This window comes from Anser cygnoides, chromosome 3 (genome assembly GCF_040182565.1).
Source record: "Anser cygnoides isolate HZ-2024a breed goose chromosome 3, Taihu_goose_T2T_genome, whole genome shotgun sequence".
Lineage (NCBI taxonomy): Eukaryota > Metazoa > Chordata > Aves > Anseriformes > Anatidae > Anser > Anser cygnoides.
In genome coordinates, this window is record NC_089875.1 from 43,483,075 (window position 1) to 43,505,240 (window position 22,166).

General features: G+C 34.4%; 1 protein-coding gene across 5 annotated transcripts in view; it reads left to right on the forward strand.

Moving 5' to 3' along the window:
- SIPA1L2 (signal induced proliferation associated 1 like 2) overlaps positions 1-22,166 on the forward strand; it is a 139,425-nt gene that overhangs the window by 75,058 nt on the left and 42,201 nt on the right. For all 5 annotated transcript variants that reach the window (XM_048047245.2, XM_048047247.2, XM_048047249.2 and 2 more), the window contains exons 7-10: positions 638-741; positions 7,397-7,554; positions 8,504-9,080; positions 12,373-12,647. In XM_048047245.2, coding sequence (XP_047903202.1) covers positions 638-741; positions 7,397-7,554; positions 8,504-9,080; positions 12,373-12,647 — 1,114 coding nt within the window. The remainder of the gene's footprint in view (positions 1-637; positions 742-7,396; positions 7,555-8,503; positions 9,081-12,372; positions 12,648-22,166) is intronic.

A 22,166-nucleotide genomic window follows, 5' to 3' on the forward strand; every position in this document is an offset into this window, starting at 1 on the left:
AAATTATGGTAAACATTCTGAAATGAGAATTGCATTACTAAACTTCCAAAATAAAAGGTAATATCATAGATGAAGTGTGTTTTAACAATTTATAAAAGATCTCAAAATTCCCAATAAAATTATTTTTGCCTTATACTACAATGTATAATGTACATATTTTATGTTTTTGAAATGTCTGATCTTCATTATGTGTTTTATTGTGAGATTTGAAGTAGCACTGTGTCAGCATTTTATTTTTGGTGAAATATGAGATTAGTCAATAGTCTTTATTGACATTTAAAATAATGAATATATGTGTGTATATATATATATACACATTATATAAAAATATGCTTAAGTAGCTAAATGTTTGTTCATTTATTTTTATTTCCATGAGATATTAAGACCTAGCAGTACTTGCCAATATATTCAAAATAAGGTCATCTCATAGACAGCTGTCTCTGGGCAACTTCTTGCTGGATCCATCTATGTCATACATGAAATTAAAGAGATCTTTAGCTGTTTTGTTCTGTTGAAAAAAAAAAAAGTTTAAAATTCCATTAATAGATTTAAATCATAGCATGCAAAGAGCATTGTCCTAAAAAGTAATATGAATGTTCTATTTTACTGACTGTCTTATGATTAAATTCATTTTCAGCTGATTCAACAGGAACTCATTCCCTCTATACTACCTATAAAGATTATGAGTTAATGTTTCATGTATCAACAATGCTTCCATACATGCCCAATAACAGGCAACAGGTATGTTATTTAACTTTTCCATTTTCAATATAATTTTACCTTAGAGGTGTTTGAGTTTTTAAGTAATACTGCTTTTAAGCTGTATGTTTTTTTATGCGATATTTGCTTTTTTTTTTCAAAATCATGTAATACATTAGAAAAATCAAAGGATTTTTATAATACGTATTTATAATTCATTACGTTACTTCTATACCCTCCATTTCATGGTGGTATTCCTCAGCATAATTTCCCCATGGTCAATCAATTATTCTCAAGTTGGGTGGGATTTACACCCTATGTATGTTTTAAACATTGGATGGAATAAAGCTTGAAAATAATCTTATGGTTAAAATACATATGCAATAAGATTTTTAAATGATTATACTAAATGTTACTGATCTTGAAATTTTTTGTTAATGTATTAGCTTAATAATAAATGGCTAGGTGTATCCTTCAATGTGTCTGCTTGTGAAGACAGAAAACTGTAGCGTACTTAACTTTATTCATGGAGAATTCTTTGCTTATGTGGTAATTCAGAATATCATTAAAGCATTAAGGATGGCTAAAAAATAGCACAGCAACCAAAGTGTGCACCAGTAAGGTTATTCTGTCTTGTCTGTCTGAGATGTGTGACCAAATTAAAAAGTACAAGCACATTTGGTATAATATATCAATGTTAACACTTAACTTCAGAAACTTTCTGTGCTTCCACTCTGCGTTTTTCTAGCCCTGCAGATTAAAAAAAACAACCACAAAAAAACTGTTGGTTTTATTTGAATATTATCTCGTTGCAGTGCGAGATATAAAGGCTTCAGTCATTTTGGAGTGTTGTCATGAAATAAACATGCTATCTTATGTTCTTTGTGAAAGCATACAAAAGTTGTGGTTAGTGTTTGTTAAACCATATGATTTGCATCTTTTGTATCAGTAGATCTCATGAGAAGAAAGACGTGTCAAGGCAGCGACAAAAAGATGAAATTATTAAAATTCTTAATGTAGGATAAATGAAAATTGAAATGGAAGAAAGTAGTATATAACATTAATATATTTTAAGTAGTCAGTGCATAATGTTTTGACCTTAACAGAAGAACTGTTTCTTGGGAACAGTTAAGACAACTGTGAACTTTATTCCATTACAGTTAAGTTTTAGATGCAGTTTAAAGAAATTAAATTAGGAATAAAAATACAAAAAATTCTTCACCATGTGAATAATATGAATATTTAGACAAATCACATCTTAGAATGTGTAGCTTTTAGAGGACAGAATGTTTGGCTATATCACATCCTCAACTGTGCCAGTAGCTAGTGATCAATATATTGGATTGTCATCACTAACTTGAGATTGCTCCACTTCTCTGAACTTATGCTTTATTACTGTACAGGATTAATTTAGTAAGCTCTCTCTGTAATCACTCATAATGGTTTAACTCTTATTTTAAGTTTATGCTTTAATTTGATTTGCACACAAGAATACTTCGCTTTTACACATTTGTAAAATAGTTCTGATTTTCCTAAGATACTGTATGTCTTTAATAACTTGAAGGCTGAGGATCATACCATGGAAGGAAATACCATGGTAGAGTCCAAAAACATTGATATATTTCAAATAACTAGTTTTAATTTATATATTTATTTGCAAAAGACTTTACAAGTTACCAAGGCACCAGTGCAGAACTTGTTGCAGTCGTAGAAAACTGAATTGTTGGTCTTTGACTGGAGATCACATGTAAATAGGAAAATTTATACACTTATTATGATATAATACACTGAATGAGCTTGCCTTGAAAGGGAATAATGCGTATTTTCATAGTTTATCACAGGCACTGACAGTAAATATGACCTTACTTGGATTTTATTACTTTCATCGTTGTCTTTCATGACTTGCCCTTGTTTGTGAGAATGGGATATCCTCTTGACACTATTTCACTAATTTTCATAATTGTTTGTTGTCAGCCTCACTGCTGTGTTGCTCAGCCACCCCCTATTGCTGTCCTTTCACTTCTTCCTTTGCTTTCCTTTCATTTTCATCGTTTCCTTACATGTCCTTTATAGACAGGTACCAATTCTCGTATATAGGAAAATCTTCCAATTTTAACTTCATGGTTTCCCCCAGCAACAAATGTTCCTTTCCACAGTGTTTTAGTAAGCACTCATCATTGTCACTTTAACAGGTTCAATATTTAGTAGAAGCATCATGTTGTTATTCGTCGCTTTCTTGGGATCAAAATAATGTGGTAGTTTTCCAGGTTCAAGTAGTATACCTATCCGAAGACCCCCCCACATTATTTTTAGGTGTTGGGATCTAGTGGTATTTGTACAGCATGGACACTGTCTTAATGAAGTGTGACAAGTGCACCCAAATAACCAGGATTTAGCCAGCCTTAATGTTCAAAAAGGATGTATAATCACTGTTAAATTTTCTTATATTACAGTATAGTTCTAAAATGCATACTGGAATGTGAAATCTATCAACTATGTTATTTTTCACAAGCTAGAATAAATTGGATTAGGTCTCTTTCCTTGAGCCGTTTTAGATGCTGAAGACCCCAGTTGCGGTTGCATCAGTTGTGCTCCACACAGAGACACACTTACAGGTGCTATGGAATGTGAATGTTGTTTGTCTCTTCAGAATTTGTCTAACTATGTAGCCAAGTAAGGGGAAATTAGGGACTATGATAATTTTCCTTTTGAATTCTATTAGCAATGAAGACCCCCATTCAATAGTTAGTTTTTGTTAGCGTATTGTGTATGTACTAGCAATGAGGTTATTGCGCCCTATACATATGTCCTTTGATTGATAATGACTGGACAAGATACTGAATCACTCACTCTTAATCATCTAGAAATAAGACCTTCAATGAACAGGCACTGAGCTTTTCTTAGATTCCACATGCCTGTGAGCCAAAACCAGGCCACACCAGAACTGTTTGTTGCTTCTTCCAGGACATAACTACGCCCTGCTTGGTCACTGATCAGGACATCCCTCTAGTTTTAGAGCCAGCAGGAGATCCAAAAAGCAAGGTAATTTTTACTTTGGCTGCAACATAGGCTCGGAACTTCCAAGTCAGCTGTTCCTTCCCTAGGATAGAAAAGACTACCAGCCCTGGTGTGGCCATTTCCTTTTCCTTTCCTGGCCTTTTCTTCAAGTCATAGTTCAAGGCTTTCTCCTTTAAACTTTACCTTTGCAAATTCCCTTTCCAAATGATTCCTTTGCAAATTTCCCACTTACACATTTGTAGTCTGCTTCTGTACACATCGTTAGACCTAATTAATCCACATCAATTCAAATAATCAATTTTCACTTGGTTTGATGAAAACTTAAATGAAACTCATGCAAGAATGAAACAAACTTTTTGAATTTAACCTACTGCTAAAATGTTTAAGATAACCATATGTTTGGTTATGTGGGTTATACGAGACTCGGTTTCACCAGACTTGAGCAGTATCATTTGATTGTTTCTGGTTTTGGTACAGTTTAATAACAGATATTGAAATTAGAACTTTTTAAAGCCACTTATTTTAGAAATGTGCTAAAATAAGTTTGAAATTTTTTTTAGTTCACTCTTAACATTTCTTCATTTATTTGAATGAAGAATGTCTTTTTCACTGCTATAACAACAAGAATTCCTTGTTTTGCAATTGGACAAGGTAAATAATATTCCACTCAAGTGGGTAGGTACGTATGGCTGTGCATCACCCATAAATGTGCTGTTTTGTGACAGTAAATACTTTTCTTCAGAGATGCATATCTGAAAATTAAGAATTGAGTATTGTAGTTAAAATCTCAAAGTTAATTATTATTTGGTGTAACTAATTTTAATCTAATGGATTCTGCTTTTCTAACATATTTTCCTTACTGGACTCCCCTCTTGTATTCTAAGTAAAATTTCACTGGTTTCCTGTTGACTGCCTATCATACTTGGCTGGTTCTTTTTCAAATTCTGCTGTGCCAATTTATATTGATACTGGAATGATGTCAGAGTGTTTGATATCTCCTTACTGTAAGTAATCCTCCATAATCTGTGAACCCCGTTGAGAGTTTCTCTTGTGCTCTGCATTGGCATGAGAATCTCTAGAGTATGTTAGAAAGGCAGAGGGAGGGAACCAACCTGAGCAGACCTCAAAATGGGAGAGGAAGGGGAAACTGAGAACCTGAGGGGGGAGAAAAAAAAGGATGTGGAAGTTGGGAGGAAAATATAGGTTATAGAATAGAAAGTAGAGAAGGGTTTCTTAAGTCTTTTTGCTTAGTTCCAGTTTCCAACAATTCCTCTTTCATTTTCAGTATGCTATCCTTAACTCACATTTTCCAGGGAAGTATGTGTTCCTTCCTTCTTATCCATTCACCACCTTATTCTTTCCTATTCCTTTATCCTATCCAGAGCACTTCTTTCCATCTTCCTGATCACCCTGGTTTTTCTCTTCCCTTTCCAGTTCTTTGCATTATGATTCTCTGTGCACAGACGTATGACTGTGCTTTTCCTTTGCATTGTGTAAGTTCACTGACCACCTATGCATGACAGTTGTTTATAATAATGTTACATGAATTTTATTTTAAAATGTTGAAGAAGTCACTAAGATCTCAGCAAGCTTGGTAAGGTTCTTAAAAATGACTTGACTTTCTATTTACCATTTTTGTGCCTTTTAAAGGTTTAAGCTCTTGAAACAGTAGTTTAGATGTGGGATATGAGCACTGCCATCATTTTGTAAAGGATATTTTGTTAGTACAAATTCAAACATTTCTAAAACTTATCTCTTACTATGTGACTGCTATTCTTGTTTGAGCAACCTATGGTGGCCAGCAGAACCTCTTAGAGTTCTACAAAAGCAGAAAGTATTCTTGAAAACAGCAATTGTCTTGAGAAATAAATGTAATTTTAAACAGGAGAGAGCTTTCTAGTCTTTGTAACATTGCTCAATAGGAAGGTATAGGCAAAGGCATGAAGCACTTTCTATAGTGAGAAGAAAGTAAAGGGATTTATTTACATAAAACAAAAAAAAAAAGGAGAAATGAATCACCTTTTACCTTGTAATTGGAAAGTGTCTTACAGATTTAACTGGTGTAAATTCCAACCTGTGAGATAATAATAACCTCTTACACGTGAACTTATGCTTCACTACTGTGATCCAACTAGCTCTAATTAAAGTGTAGAGCTCGTATTCACTAGCTCTAGTTAAAGTGTACCTGATGCACTTGTTTCTGTGATCAATTCCACATAATTTATAGAGCAATTTGTCCACAAGAGGATGTACATTTTAACGTGCTCAAATAGCCAGTTACTTTGATTTTAATCTTTAAAATCTGAAAAAAATGACCAAGTCACATGACAGAATAACACCAAATACTTTCTGTTCTAATGTGTGTTAGTTCTATCAGAAGTCTTTTTTAAAATAATACAGATATGCTAGTGCTTTAAGATTGTGGCTTTGGCCCTTCTCACTACCTTTAGAATACCATCCTCTATTATTCAGGAGATGTAATGAAACGCTTACGGGTCTTAGGCTTTAGCATATGCAGCTTAGCTTTTTCTGTTGGTTGCTGATATACTGACTTTTAATGGAACTGAGAAAATTAAAACAAACTCTTTTTTTGGAAAGATTGTATTCTGTAAAACGAGCTTGATGTAGAATTTTTCCGTGCTCCTTTAGTTAAAGGATTTCTTGCATCCTTTTTAGTTAAATTAGAGCTCAGGTAGAACTTGAAGTGTCTGTATGCTATTAGTTGACAGTGAAAGGCCCTTGTCAGACTTTAGGTAGGTATTTACATCCTAGTAGTTGCTAGACTACTTGTTTACGTCTAGTAATACAAATGGATGTTTTATAAGCAAGGTTATTTAAAAATAATAATAATAAGTGTGTAAAATATTTGAGAGATATGATATACTTTAATGAGGAAAGTGAATGTCATTTTACTGTAGGTTTTTTTTGTTGGTGACGTGGTCCCTTATTGCTGAATATGTTTTGTAGGTTTTAAGTTTTAGTCTGTAATAATGGTTTAGTAGTTTAAATTATTCATTTAAGTGTATTTTGAGGATTAAAAAGTAAACTACTATCAGAGTTTTTAAATCAATAAGTGAGTTTCAAATAGCTATTGTTTCTCCATGAGTATTTGTCTCAGCTCTGTTTCTCAAGTATGCAATTGTTTAAAGTTTGTGATAAGTGTTCATCGTAATCTATTTTTTAAAAAAAAAGTTGAGATTGTAAGGATCATCACGATAAGAATGATTAATAAAAATGCAACAGGGGAAAGGAGTTTATTGAGAAAGAAAAGCAGTATTATATTTTTCATATAGAAGCAGATATTACCCTGTAAAAAGGGAACCAATGTGCAGTTTTCTGAATAATAAGAAATGTCCAGTGATGTAACATTTTTATTACAATTGTAATGCAAGAGAAATCTTTTATTCTGTTCTCATAGAGTAAAAGAGAAATGAGCTGAAGTTATACAGAGCTGATGTGGGGATGTGGGAAAATTCATTGGCGTTTTTGTAAACTTTGCCTTTTTTCTTTTTTTCCATTTAGCCTAATACCCTTTATTGGTAAATATCCAGGATATGATTAATTGAAAGTTATTTCAGAAAAAATTAAGAACACTTATTTTGTTTTTGCTAGAATGAAGACATTGTGATTTATTGAATTTTTTTTATAACTAATTTTTCAATGCATGTTTCTTGTCTAGCTGCTAAGGAAAAGGCATATAGGAAATGACATAGTTACCATTGTCTTCCAAGAGCCAGGAGCGCTTCCCTTTACTCCAAAAAATATTCGTTCCCACTTTCAACATGTATTTGTCATTGTCAAAGTGCATAATCCTTGTACTGAAAATGTGTGCTATAGGTGAGTAGAACCTTATAACTATTTGAGTTTGCTATGAAGAATGCAATGGAACTGCTTTTTCTAACAGTTTTGTACTTTCTAGAGATATGATGTATACAATTTTAAAATTTCTGCTTCATTTTCTATGAGTTTAAAACCCCAATGTTTTATTATTATATTTTATATTATAAATATATTATAATATATTATATATATTTTTCTATTACTAAATTATATCTGTCTGTCATCCCAAATGCGAATGCATTTCAGTCAATCTAGTAGTAGTTGTACATAGTTTGCATGGTATTTTGAAATCCTGTTACAGATAAAATACATTACATAGATATCAATTGCAGGTATAACTGAGTGTCAGTGAGGAAAAAATATTTCCATTTTCTTTTACATCTTGCTGTGAACTGTCCCTATAAAGAATTGGAAGTATTATGAAATTTTATAAATTTAAAATAGGCACCTTTAAAGTAGTGCAAAATGCTCCCGTTATAGACATGTTTTGCACTGATACTTTTTTGTCTGTATTTACACCTTATCTTTGCAAGATGTATAAGTATTGAAATAAATTCTGTTTGTATTCATATTTTTTATAGTTCTAATGAAACCTGAAAATGATGGGTGGATTTAAATATTTTTTAAAAATTTTGCATCTCATTTATATCTTGCAAAGGATGTTTAAACTTATTCCACTAATCAAAAGAGACACTGACACCCTAAGATGTCAGCCTTGATATTCTGTGTTTGTATGATATATTCACAATGTCCTTTATACACTTAAAAGAAAAAAGCCATTTTTAAAACAGATGATCCAATGAGTTTTATTTGATGTATCTAAAATATCTGAAAACTGACATGTTAAAACTAAACTTATCTGTGTAACTGGGCTGCACGGGTCACTGCTTATTTTCTGAACTTTTTTTTTAAGGGTTTAACCATTGCATTTTCTTCATCTTTCTAGTGTTGGTGTTTCAAGATCAAAAGATGTACCTCCATTTGGTCCACCCATTCCCAAAGGAGTAACTTTCCCCAAGTCAGCAGTCTTTAGGGACTTTCTTTTAGCCAAAGTTATTAATGCTGAAAATGCAGCACATAAGTCGGAAAAATTTCGAGCCATGGCCACAAGGACACGTCAAGAATACTTGAAAGATCTGGCAGAAAACTTTGTTACCACAGCTACCGTGGATACTTCAGCAAAGTTTAGCTTCATTACTTTAGGTGCAAAAAAAAAGGAAAAAGTGAAACCAAGGAAAGATGCACATTTATTCAGTGTTGGAGCAATTATGTGGAATGTGATCGCACGAGATTTTGGCCAGTCTGCTGACATTGAATGTCTCCTTGGAATCTCCAATGAATTTATCATGTTGATTGAAAAGGAATCAAAAAATGTTGTGTTTAACTGCTCCTGCAGAGATGTTATTGGATGGACGTCTGGATTAATGAGCATCAAAATATTTTATGAAAGAGGAGAATGTATTCTTCTGTCTGCAGCAGATAATTGTACTGAAGACATCAGGGAAATTGTTCAAAGACTCGAAGTAAGTACACTTTATAAATTGGAATCTCAAAAAATTTATGAAGAATTGTCTACATCTCCTTTGAGATACAATTTAAAAATGTCATCTGTTTGTACTTCAGTACTGTTTTTAGTCTTCAGAGAGCATTAAAAACAGTAATCCTCATGCAGTATATGAGAAGTTATCAACCCATTTTTCAGGGATGAGAAAATGAATACCAATAATTCGATAGACTTGTCCAAGGCTATGGATGGTTTCAATATTGAAATCAGGATTGAAAGACTAAGCTTTTTGTTTTCTCTTGCTGTAGCCTTTCTCAATTCAAACCTTTATAGGTGGAAACATATCTTTATTTAAAAATACACAAAACCTTAATGTGTAAAATATATTCACTCTGACTTTTTATTAAAAAAAAATGTGAATTTTAGAAAAAATTGCCACAAGTGGTTCTGCTGATTTGTTTTGTCTACGCTGAGTAACTGCAGAAAGTGAAGAAAACTAGACCAATTAATAACAGTTTTTACAGCTGACTGGATAAAGATTTTCAGACACTTGTGACCATGTTAGCACACCTGTCCTGTAACTAACTATTCCAGTCAGTACAAATGTACTGACAGGAGCTCTAAAGTAAAACTGCTGATGCATCTACATCATGTGGTTATGCTTTTCCCTTTGATTTTGATTTAAGTGATGTAGATCATGTTGGTTTTGTTTATATTAGAGAAACTTGTTCTGAATGGAAATCATTATGCTTACCACTTTCACACTGGATAGCAGATGATGCTGCAGAGCCTCTGTAGTTCTACATCCACTTCTAGCACAGTGCAGTATCCTGCTCTAGTCTTTCTCTTCCAAAGTACTATTAACCATCAATGGATGAATGTCTAGACTCCTTTCCTCACTGTTATATTATTATTTTAATTGGGGTCTTCAGCTTCGCTTTCCTTGCACGGATAATTTTCTTCTGAAGAATAGCCTATGCTTAGTTCACTTCTATTACGTATTGCTAAATAGACAATAAAAATTTCCACCTACTTAATACAGGTGGAACAAAGGTTCAAATTTCTAGTGAAAACTTCTGCTGTCAGCAGCGATGACAATCATTTTTTGAAGACCTCCAGGTCTGGCAACTCAGCAACTTCCCTGGGCAGCCTGTTCCAATACTTCACATCCCTTTCAGTGAATAAAGTTTTCCTAACAAACAACCACCACCAACAAAAAAAACCCTTTTTCCTAAAAGTTAGTAATTTTTTAAAGTTGAATGCTCCTTATCTACATTTTGATATAGTAGCTCAGAGGTGACTGTAACAACCGCTCAAAAGTATTTAAAACTCTGATGCCACAATTCAGATGTATACTTTAAAACCCTTTTAAATGACTCAAGAATACAGCTGACTTTTATCCAGATGAATAGGATACCTCTGTGAATATCTAGATTAAGCAAAGATGTGAAAAGCTGCAGACTGATCTTGGTTTGAACCAAAAGAATAAGTTCTGGAGTAGAAAAAGCTGGGACTTACCGTTCTAGAGTCTGATCTGTACTGGGGAAGGAAAATCTGGTGATATAAAGTAGAGAGGAGGAGAAGTAAACTATAAATGAACTTGTCTGGCTGGGTTTTAAGACAGAAAAGGCAATGGATCTGAGCTTTAGGACAATATAGGATGGCTAAGAGAAGGATTAAATGAAAATGCTTAATGGATCTTTGGACATCAATCTGAGTAGGCTAAAGTTCAGTAGAAGCCTGTGTGGTAAAAATACTCCTTGCCTTCTTCATAAGATTTAGAGGATATGTCTTAATTTCATCTATGTTGAGTGCATTCAGAGAAGCCATCTCTTAGTTCATGCACAGCCATGTGTTCAGAGAAATAGCAACCAAGTACACAGAATGACCTATTTTGAAGTGGAGCAGTGTTATGTTTTGTGTGACATTACTATGTAATATGCCATGTCACATTTTAGGGGATGTGCTTGTGGAGGGCTTGATCTCCTGGAATCCTTTTTACCTTTGCTTTGGGACTAGCTTAATCTATGGCAAGAATGTTCATCTTTCTTCTCTTATAACTTTAAATTGTTCAACTCAAAGGTGATGTTCTGACTGCTCTGAGTTGGGGAAATCCATATTCCTTGACTGTTGCATTTATTCTGCAATGTTCTGTGGTTGTTTCATAACAACAGAGAGGTGTCTGCCTCCTTCCCTCCCTAAAGAAAAGGGGAAAAAAAAAAGTTGTGTGCTTTTGAAAGGATAGAATAAGGATAAAATTCCATCCCTCAATGGGACTCCCAGCTCTTATTAGAGTGTTCTTCTTTTCACTGTGTGACTAAGTTTTGCATATATTTTGGAAATTTGTGACAAAAATTTAGGGAAACTAATGAAGAGTTTAAAATTTTCATTTTCTCAGGTTAAAAGCATGAGTGTGGGCCAGCTTCCTCAGATCAGCAACCTTACAGTAGCTCATACATAGCCTTGTACTGGCTTTGTGACGCCAATGGAGTATGAGAGTAGCTCATGAATTTCAAGTGCAGCTTGAACCTGGCAAAGTATCCCAGCATATAGACTGTTGTAAGATTATGGTTTAGAGGGCAAAGCTGTTGAGGTTTTGTAACATTATATATAAAAATGAGCCTGCTTAACAAAATCTGAATTTGAGGGTTTTTGGCTAGTCTATGTAGTGACAATTAATTTTAATTGAATATGAAGAAACTTGGTCTTGTTTTTAACTTTCCCAGTGACATTAAAAATCTTATCCCATTTCAGTAATGTCCACATGCAGAGGTAGTAGCAGTTAGGAACCTGACTACAAGTGAAAATAAATCAAAATGGTCTTCATTGTTAAAGTCTATAGAAGAGATGCTGCTAGAGCTGAAGCATTTCACTCAATTTGGCTCACGTTATATCTCAAGCTTAATACTAATACTCTAATACTGAAGAAAAAATGCCTGCACACCTGCAGTCAGTCAGCCTACAAGAATGAAGTATCTGACAGGATAACATTTTGCTTGCTTTGTGTTTTGAAGCAAAAGCAGCTGTTAAGTTTTCAATAAGATATAAATGGTGTTGTGTTAATGTTGGGGGGGGAGGAATTTAACACAGGACAGCTGCTTGCTTTGGGGTTGTAAGTTTTTAATATTGTGAAGTGTTCTGTTCCCTTTGTTTTATGCAGAAACCTTCAACTACAAATGTCAAAATTATTATTAACATTAGTATATTGAAGATAATAAATGCCAAGCCATAAATGGCTTTACAAGGTTTGAAAAGTGGCGTTTGTCTGTCCAAAGAAATGAATGTTCTAACAATCTGATACTTCTTTATAGATAGTGACCAGAGGATGTGAAACCACAGAAATGACCCTTCGGAGGAATGGGTTGGGCCAGCTTGGATTCCACGTGAACTTTGAAGGGATAGTGGCAGATGTGGAGCCCTTTGGTTTTGCATGGAAAGCAGGCCTAAGGCAAGGGAGCCGCCTGGTTGAAATCTGTAAAGTGGCTGTGGCAACTTTGACTCATGAACAAATGATTGACCTTTTACGTACATCAGTGACAGTAAAAGTGGTGATTATTCAGCCACACGAGGATGGAGCACCTAGAAGGTAACAAGCAACAGTCCTCAATGTGACATTTTGCCTCCACAGTTTACATGATTTTTATTTTTTTTGTGACTGTCAGGAAGTTGACATTGTCTGTCATGTTTGGTGGTAATAGTATTGAAGTTCTTAAAGCAATCTTTTTTCTGAAATCCTTATTGGCTTGTAATAGATTAAATTCCTTACAGGTTCCCATTTAAAGGGAAATCTAGCTGATATGCTAGAAATGAAGCTGATATGACTTCTTTCCTTCCACAGGATAATTTTATATTTTAATACTAATTTCGGAAATTTTGAATCCTCTGAAAACTGTACCTTTTATTTCCTTGAAGCTTCTCCGACTCCTGTCCTATGGGAAAGGATGATGATGATTACTTATTATTATGCATTACTATTGTATTATTATTTTAATTTCTTACATCAAAATTTTAGCACAAGTAGGGAAATAGGGAAAATACTGTGTTCTGGACATACACAGTACCAGGTCTTAACTGTCCTCCTTATTTTCTGTAGATATCTAATTTATTCATATTAAATATTAAATTGCATCAATGAAATCATCAATGAAAGCAAAAAAAAAATATTGCTGCAACATGAAATAGATGATCACAGATTCTGGAGAAGGGTGTAGTAGATGTTATTACAGTGACTGTACAGTTGTTTTCATGGACGAAATACAATGTTCTGTTGTCAGTATTCCTTTTTTTCTGTGACAAAGATTTTTGCTCTTCTCTCCATTTTGATTATTACTGAGGTAGATCAATAGGTAAAATTTTAAAACTTTACAGTAATAAGTTTTTCTCACACTTTTTCTGGGCATTTTTAATTTGGCTCATCCTAAATGAGAACTGTACTACAGTAAATTGAATTACTTGTCCACTTGTAAAAGGCCATCTTTAAATCTCTTGTTGATTTTTAATTTAACAGAAAAAAAAACATTAGATGTGTTGCTTTTGGCAAGACAACAAGCCATGAAATTTTACATAGCATGCAGCTCTGTGAAGTTGGTGCCAGCTGTACACGAATACTGCTTAATTGGTGGCAATTCTCCAAGTAGTCATTGGCCTGATGAATGACACAAAAGTGCCCTTCCCTGCCTCAACCTGCGTGTTGAAGCATTGGTTTCCTTTCTAAAGTAAACGTGTGTGAATATAGAATACTACCATTTTGCTTAGTTGGATAGAATGTGCAATTAAGCGTCTCTTTGCTTAGCTTTGCTATTCTCACCATCTGCTTCTGGGTATGAATTTTCACTGACTTGTTTGGTATACATTTCCAAGCTGTTTACAGAATATGAGCCTAATGAGCCAATCCTATTATATTGAAGGTAAAACGTGTATTTTATAGTCCCTGATAGAAAAATACATACTGTATAAATTGTTTATATCTTCTTAGATATGTTTTTAGAAACGAAATGTTAAAATCCCAAATCAGTGTAAGATAAATGGCACTCAGTCTGTGTGTAGGAGGACTTTTAACTGAGGAGTAGAACCAAACTGGGAAAAATCTGCAAAAGCTGTTCTTGTTTGTAAATTTTTTTGCATTTTTTTAAAACTGTGTAACTAATTACTAAGGAAAACGGATTTTTAAGCTGTTTCTATTCTAATACAGGAAAAGCGCCGAAGTATTTTTCAGTTCTTTTCAGCCTCATCTCTCTAGTATAAAAAAAAAAAAAAAAAACTTCTTTAATGTCTCTTTCCTCTCAAATATCAGCTTCTCACAGAAATGGAAAGCACCTTGTTCCCCTTCTTACCTCCCCCCAAAATAAGAATAGTAATTTTAGTTGCGTCATTCGAAAGGGATCTCATATACAGAAGGTTTTGAGTTTGTCAGTCCCAAATGTTTAAAATCTAAATAGAGCAGACAGAAAGCAATGTAAAGATACCAAGTAACAAGACTGAGAGTTTCAATTGGCAAATGTGACGTGTGGCACTGTTCGTAAAATATATTAACGAGAGGTGGAATGAGAAAAAGGCAGAAAGGCATAAATTACCAGCAGTTTGGAGAAAGAAGAAACTCTCTTGGTAATCACAGCTGCTTACTAGCTAAAACTTGTGCATATCCATTTCCCTGTTTCCTACTCCATTGCTTGTCATAGACAGCTGAAGTGGAGATCTTTTTAATCAAGTTCTTAACTTGTTTTTGTTTGTTAGCTCACCCACAAATAATCTCTAATCCATCAGCCCTTTATATTAAAAAAAAACAAACAAACAAGCAAGCAACAAAACAAACTATGAGCATGCATATACTGTGAATATTAACAATGAACTATTAACAATTATTATTTTTTCTGCAAAATGTCTTGTATTAATTTATTTCAGCATGAAAATTATTTGGAATGTTAAAGATGCCTACAAATGAATGTTACAGAGTGATTAGGAAACCAGGGAAATTTTTCTCAGTCAGTGCATTCCATTACTTTCTTAATATGTAGATCCTTCTACCTATAGTCTTGATAGCAGTATATGCAAAAGCAATCATGGGATAAGGCCTTTCGTTTGCTATCCTGTAGAGTTAATGAACCTGAAACAAAGCTCCTACTATTTTCAGATTGTTCCAGCAATTAAATAATCATGCACAAATTGAGAAATTATAATTATTTGCGTGGCACCAGGCTGATATTTAGATAGAAGGAAGAAATGTCTACTTAAAACATAAACTCTTTAAATTACAGTTACAGATTTCAGAGCAGAAGTGCTAGTCTGTATACTCAGATCTGAATAAGTATTCTTGTCTCATATTTGTTTCTATGATATGTCTTTCCCTTTAGAATTGTCAATATGTTCTTCTGTTGTCACTATTACCTAGTACTACAGCACAGTAGCTGGAATTACACGGATTTTAACAGGAGAATAACAATGTTCCTTCTAATTTGCTTTGCTGGTGTTGTCACAGTAATGCTCAAGGACACTATCTCCTTAATCAGTCAAATCCAATCAAGGAATTCAAGTACTTCCAAATCCATTTTAAACTCTAGTGTTGCATTCAGTTAGAATCTTTCTTATTCCATTGAAGCTTATTTGTCTGAGTTCATCTTCCATTATATATAAAAGTGTGCAAGAAAACTGTAGGAAGTTTAGAAAATGAACAAAACTTAAGGCAAAATTTGCAGGGATGGGCAAGAAACAGAAGGCCAAGTACAACCACTGTAGGAGAAGTAGCAGTGGTAGTTTCCACTTGTTTGTGAACAGTTGTGTTGTGTGCTTTTTTTTTTCCTGCTGTTGCTAGTAATGTTTAAAATTGGAATGTTTTTATACCTATACCTGAGGCTACCTGGGAGCCATTATTAAATACTACTGTATTTCTTTTGAGGTTATTTCATTCTCTTGAACTTTGCAAACTCTTATGAAAGAAGCAAATGTAATGTCTTTCTGTATTTTCCAGTTTTGATACTTACTCTTCTTGAATGATTGTGATCTTACTAGACAATTGTGTTTCTAAGACTTTAACAAATAACCATCAGAGTATTGAATGTTTGGAAAAAATGTTTTTAGGAAGTATGGAAGTGTTTATTTAGTGGAAGAGTTCAAATCTTCTCTCAAGGGCGTTTTGCCATAAGCTCATGCAATAGTTCGTAGGCCACTTTTTCTTTTTTTTTCTTTGGTCCCTTGAATTGAGAGAGTTCCCCTGGGCCAAGCCCCTTCTGGACTAAAAAGAAGCCATTGTCTAAAATTGGTGGCGTGACAGTGCTGAGCTAGCAATGTTTGAAGTACCTTAAAGCAGAAAAATCTGAAACTAAACTTTTGCTTGTACAAGTAAAAGTTTGAGTGCATCCAAATTCTAATTGCCGGCCCTGCTACTAACTTGAGAAGAATGCAAATACCTGAAAACTGTAGTTTGAAAGTTCCATTACTTTTTTTTTTTTGGTAAAGGTAACTGAGGGAGCTATTGCTAAGAAACTATAATGATACTAATTGGAAGCCACATCGCTTGCATAAATTAATCCTATCTACCTAACAACAACAAAGGAGAAAATGCTTAACTTTTGTTCCCGTCAGATTACTGTATTTTTATAGCGTTGTTAGATTCAGGAAATGTGAGACATGAACTGGGATTTAGCCTGATGTATGGAGACTCTTGCCAAAACTGAACTGTGTCAGAACTCTGATTAGCAGCAGAGATGTTTAACCCCGGGCCATCACATTTAAGTGCAAGCCCTAATATTGGGGTCAGCATCACAGTAAGACCTTTTGGCTCACCCCCTCACTGTGAACGTTCTGCCACTCCTATGTTCGGAAGGGTGGCAGCACCAGCAAACAGAACCCCGACATAGGGAACAGGACAGCCCATACCTTATCTTTAATATGTGACGCACCAAGCCATGAAAAGGAGAGGAGTGTTTTCATCTTTGGTAGCCAACTGAGATGACTGCAGTTTTCAGGTTATACTAGACATCTCCTTGGGCTCTGCTTGTGGAATTCTACTGGCAATCGTAACAGTCTTCCTGTATTTATTAAGTGGTTTACCAGGACCTTTTATAAAAGATTGCTTCTATTGATTTTTCTCCTTAAATTAGGCACTTCTATTCCAGTCATTACACATTCTTGGGAAGAGTTAATTGCTTTAAAACTTTGAGTAAAATTTCCTCCCCCATGATGGAAAATTCCTTTAGATAATACTGTATGTCAATTATTTCTTTCCAAAATTGGCTTACTTTTAATACTGACTTTGAAATGCTATGGTATCCTGTGCATGGTTTATTGATTTAGATTATCAGCATTTAGGGTATTTTCTACAAGATCGTAAGACAGATCAAGTGTCTGGAAGGTTAAAAAAAAAAAAAAAAAAAAAAAAAAAGGTTGTCATAGAGCGACTGTAGTGTTACCATTCTCAAGATCCTGTTCACTGATTTATTTTTTTTTTGATTCTTTCATCTGTAGCTGATATAAAGATGCAGTGTAGGTCAATATGATAGATTTTGTAAACAAGGTAACTTATAAAGAAAATTTTCCCTGTTCCATCTGAAGATGTGCATCATTCTCACAGTTACTCAAATTGCCCTACTACCTCCTATGAACTAACATTCTCTGGCAGTTAAGATCTCTAGGCACGATTGAGAAGACTTTTACTGTGCAGCAAGTGCATATTCTGCTTAGGTGGAGAAGGGTATTTAAAATGTCTTTAATGTAGCTTCAATGATAGTGCTGTGCAGAGAACACTTATGGACAGCCTTTGTACCATTCAGTTCACTTACCTGCACACGCAGTTCAACCTAACAGATGTGTTGTAGCTGACAGAAGATCCAGGGCTTCAAATTGTTCAACTGGTCCATCAATTGAAGTAAAATATACACGTAACCACTTAGAGTATGCTTGAGGTATTTCTATCTTTCTGTGTCAGAAGTATGGTCAATCTGTCATTTTTCTTTTGTAAAAGAGAAATGGATGAAAGTTTCATATAGCAAAGTTTAAAATGTACCTTCAGAACTGCATTTCACTGAACTCGTCTTAAGATTGGTGTACTATCAGTCTCGGTGGTTGCTATACTGTGCAATTGCTGAAATTTGCTGCTGGCTTCGTAGTCATCTGTAGCCTGGTATCTTTATGCTGTCTCAAAGAATGCAGGAGATACTAACTGAAAGTCTTTTACTGCAATGGGGAGCTGCTTTGGAGAATATCATAAGTCCTCCCACTGAAGTAAAGAATGGAAAGTGTTAGAAGGGCTCTTGGTAGCCTTGAAATCTTTGAAACGGTCAGCTGCCCCCCAAATCTGACTAGTGGAGGGATGAATAAAGGGCCTGTGGATGTGCTTTACAAATCAGTTAAATATCATTTCTTCCCTTTTTTATTGTATTTCCAAAGATGCTGTTACTGACCTACAAAGAGATTTTAGTGTTTGCGATTGTTGTATTTTGATTTTGTTGATTTGGATCAGCAGATTTTTTTTCTGTTCATTAAAGAAGATATATTTGTAAGTCATTAAATGACCTATATATGAAGTCAAACTTAATTTTAGATTCAGTTGATTGAATCATGTATATTTATACCTGCTACTTCCTCATGACTGATTCCTGGGTCTCCTGATATGATGAGGTCTTAGTCCTAATCTCGTCTCTTCATTATCTTAAAGATTATTTCAAAATCAGGTTTCAATCTGAACTCAGTTCTTTCAGAGCTCAAAGAGATAGGTCTGTATTTGCTACGTCATTTGTCCTCTTTGTTACTTTCCATTTCTATTTCTTAAGCTGGAGCATAAAATAAGTTCTTCATCCTAGATGTTGGTTTTCCCAGCCCTAGGTTTTCCGATTCTTCATACAGACTCGTGGTGAATTTAGAAAGTTTTTCTCTTTAATGTCACAAAAATCTTTCCTATTCGTCTGTTTTCCAAGTGATGCTTCCTTATTGACAATAGCTTTTCAAGCCTTTATTCCCCATATTTATTATCTTTTGATGTGGCTGTCTTCCTATTCTCTGGGATTTGGAAACGTGACTTGCTCTGCTTGAGTCCTGCTTTCCATCAGCAGAGACTGCAGGGGTTGTTATTGCCCCACTGATCACACAAGCCAAACATCTTGGTTGCTTTGTGTTTTTTTCTCCTTTTCTATTTCTTGACTAACTCCTTTCATGCATGTGTCCTGTCTGTATTCCTCTTCTCTTTTTCATACAACAATGCAGGTGTAGAGGCTTTTAGGAGGCTTCAAAATTGTTTGTCAGCTCACTGATGCCAAGATTCTGTTTAAAACTGCATAGTAACAAAGATCAAAGGACAATGAATGTATCTTCATAAAGGAGGGCTTGTCAGCTTCAGCTCTTCTCTGAAGGGACTGCCAGGCAGTTATTACTCCCCTAAAACCAGGAATGATAAAGTGGCAGCAGCCTTATCACCTGAGGTTGCCATAAGCAGTCGCACACATCTGTTGTGCTATGAAACTGTTTTAAAGAAAAACCCAATTAATATTTTTCAAATGACATTTCTTTCCCTTTTGTTGTGTGACTACTGTTAATAGGCTTCTGAGATGTCGTAACTTGGAAGTGTTTGTCTCGACTTCTTTGACCAAAGTTGTTTTAGACCATTTGATCTTATCCAGTGTCTCTGGCTCGCTCTGTAATTGATGTAGAGTGTTAGTGGAGTCCAGGGCTTACCTCCGGGAGGCACCTCAGAAAGTCAGAGAAAGGGAAATAAACGTATGTCTCATGTAGTTACACAGCGAGTCTAAGGAAAACTAAGCTACTAAATTCTGCTTTTTAATCAAATCCTTACAATTATGTGAAATTCATGCCTTATTATGTGGTTTTAATAGGTTGCACGGTGGGTTCTCATTCTCCTTGTGACACCGTGTGAGAGAACTGCTGCAGCTGAGAACAAACATGCACAGTAATAGCGATTGTTTCAAACATTTGAGTTGGGAGAATGCAATTACTTATTGTACTGCTACATATACATATTGTCTCTTTATTGAGAAAGATTAAATGTTTTGAATTGAAATGGCGGTAGTAAAGGAAAACTTCAGTGCAACACAACTGGTGGACACCAATGACTGTTTCTATCCATACGTCCCCTTTAGTAGTTCAGATCTGTGATGCACTGAACTGATGTTAAATTGTATCCAGTTTTTCTACTTTTTGTTGTTATCCTAACAAACCATTCATAGCGATGCATGATATCTAGAGATTAAAAGTCATATTTTTGTCAGCTCTCAGCACCCCCAAATGATATAAACACTTAAATGTGTTAAAATAACTTTAAACTAAAATCTGTTTTTCAAACAGTTAAATTGGTGTCTATATGAGAGCTTTACCAAATCAAGCAATGGTTTTTGTATCCTTTTATTTCTGGACTTTCATAATATCAGAAATTGAGCACAACATTTTCATTAAATGTATTTACAGAGCACAATAAGGTAACTTTTAAATACTAAAACCTTAAGATATAGATCTGTTTTTAATTATTCTTTAAAGTGGATTTAAAAAAATTAAGAACTATAAAAATGAAGTAAAAGCTCTCCTGCAATACTAGCCCCAATACATATTCTCCATCCAGTGGAATCAGTTATGGTATTACAAATAGAAGTTAGATAATGGTTCAACTGAATAATTAATAGGAAATTGCATGTAATATGTTCAGTTGTTTTTCATTCAAGCTAGCTTGGCAATAGATCCACAGCAAAATAAATAAATAAATGAATACTTATTGGATTGCGGACATAAAGTAATTGATTCTCTGTTTCTGATCTAGGAAGCAGCTACAATTATCATCTTAGATATACCAGTATACTGCAGTATCTGTTCTTTGGGCAGTGTTTGTGAAACAGTAAGGTGTAACTTCCATGTAAATGTGAAATTGATTGGTTTGGCACTTTTACATTAAAATAAATAAGCCTTAGTGACACAGGGAGTCATATAAATTAGTTCCATTTTAGCCATGGAATTTTGTGGTTTTGTACCAGCTAAAAGCCATATTGGTGCTTCTTTTTGGATTTATAAGTACCACTGTTAGTTTCTTAGATTTTTATTTTATTTGAAATAGGGTTGCAACCCCCTTTTTTTTTCTTTTCAGAAAGTGCCCTCGATCAATTTGTTATTTGTCAGTTAGAGGAATCCATTTTAGCGAAGTAAACATACTCGTTAAAAAAATTATTTTTCTCTGTTGGAGAGCTTGTTAGCTGTTTTTATATAACGCTTTAGGTATTCAGTTAGCAAGCTGAGTCAAACTAATAGTAGTAATAATCCATTTTGACTTCAAAACCCATGGTTATTCTTACAGCACTTTAAATACTCCCTACGAAGTAATTAATAAGGGATACAATGACAATTACATGCTATACTTTTCCCAATTACTAAGACAAACTGTGAAATCAATATCCTAATAGTTAAGGTTAGGGAGAGGGTGATTTGTTTCTAACACTTATGGTCTATGGGAATGTAGAAGGGAATGAAATAACTTTGAAATCAGCAGAAGAATGATTGAAATAGCGGCCTACTTAATTGTTGAACTTCATAATCCAATAATGAAAAACTACATATGGCTGCCTGAAAAATTATACAGCACACTAAACTAATATTAACATTGCTATATCATCTGTATGTTCTTTGTTCTGTTTTGTATATAAGGTTTTATGAAAGTCTTTAATTGAGTAATCAATCTTATGTTATTTTTTCCTTTAAGAGCCTTCTGCATTCACATAATGTTATGGCCCTGCTCTGGAAATGAATTAAGGTTGTACTGCTAGGGGCTGTTGTCTCTTAGACCTTGGCCTCATTTGTTACAGACAGTGAATGAGGTGGGGGGAGCCTTATGAAGAGAAGGATGGTCTTGGGATATAAGCAGTTGAATATTGCACTGGATAAGTTTATTCTATCCAAGTTTCTCCAGTAGAAGTGTTAGTGTGATTCTAGGCAACTAGCTTAAAACAGCCGTTCCAGTGTTCCTCATGCTAAGAGCCAAATGTGTGTGTTGTGACTTTTCAGAAGTGTGAAACAATTTTTACAAATACTCATAAATGAACAGAGGTTGTTTGAAATGGTGATCCGAATAAATGTGGCACTCTTGGAGGGAAGACAGGGGAGGCTATTTAGACATATCAAA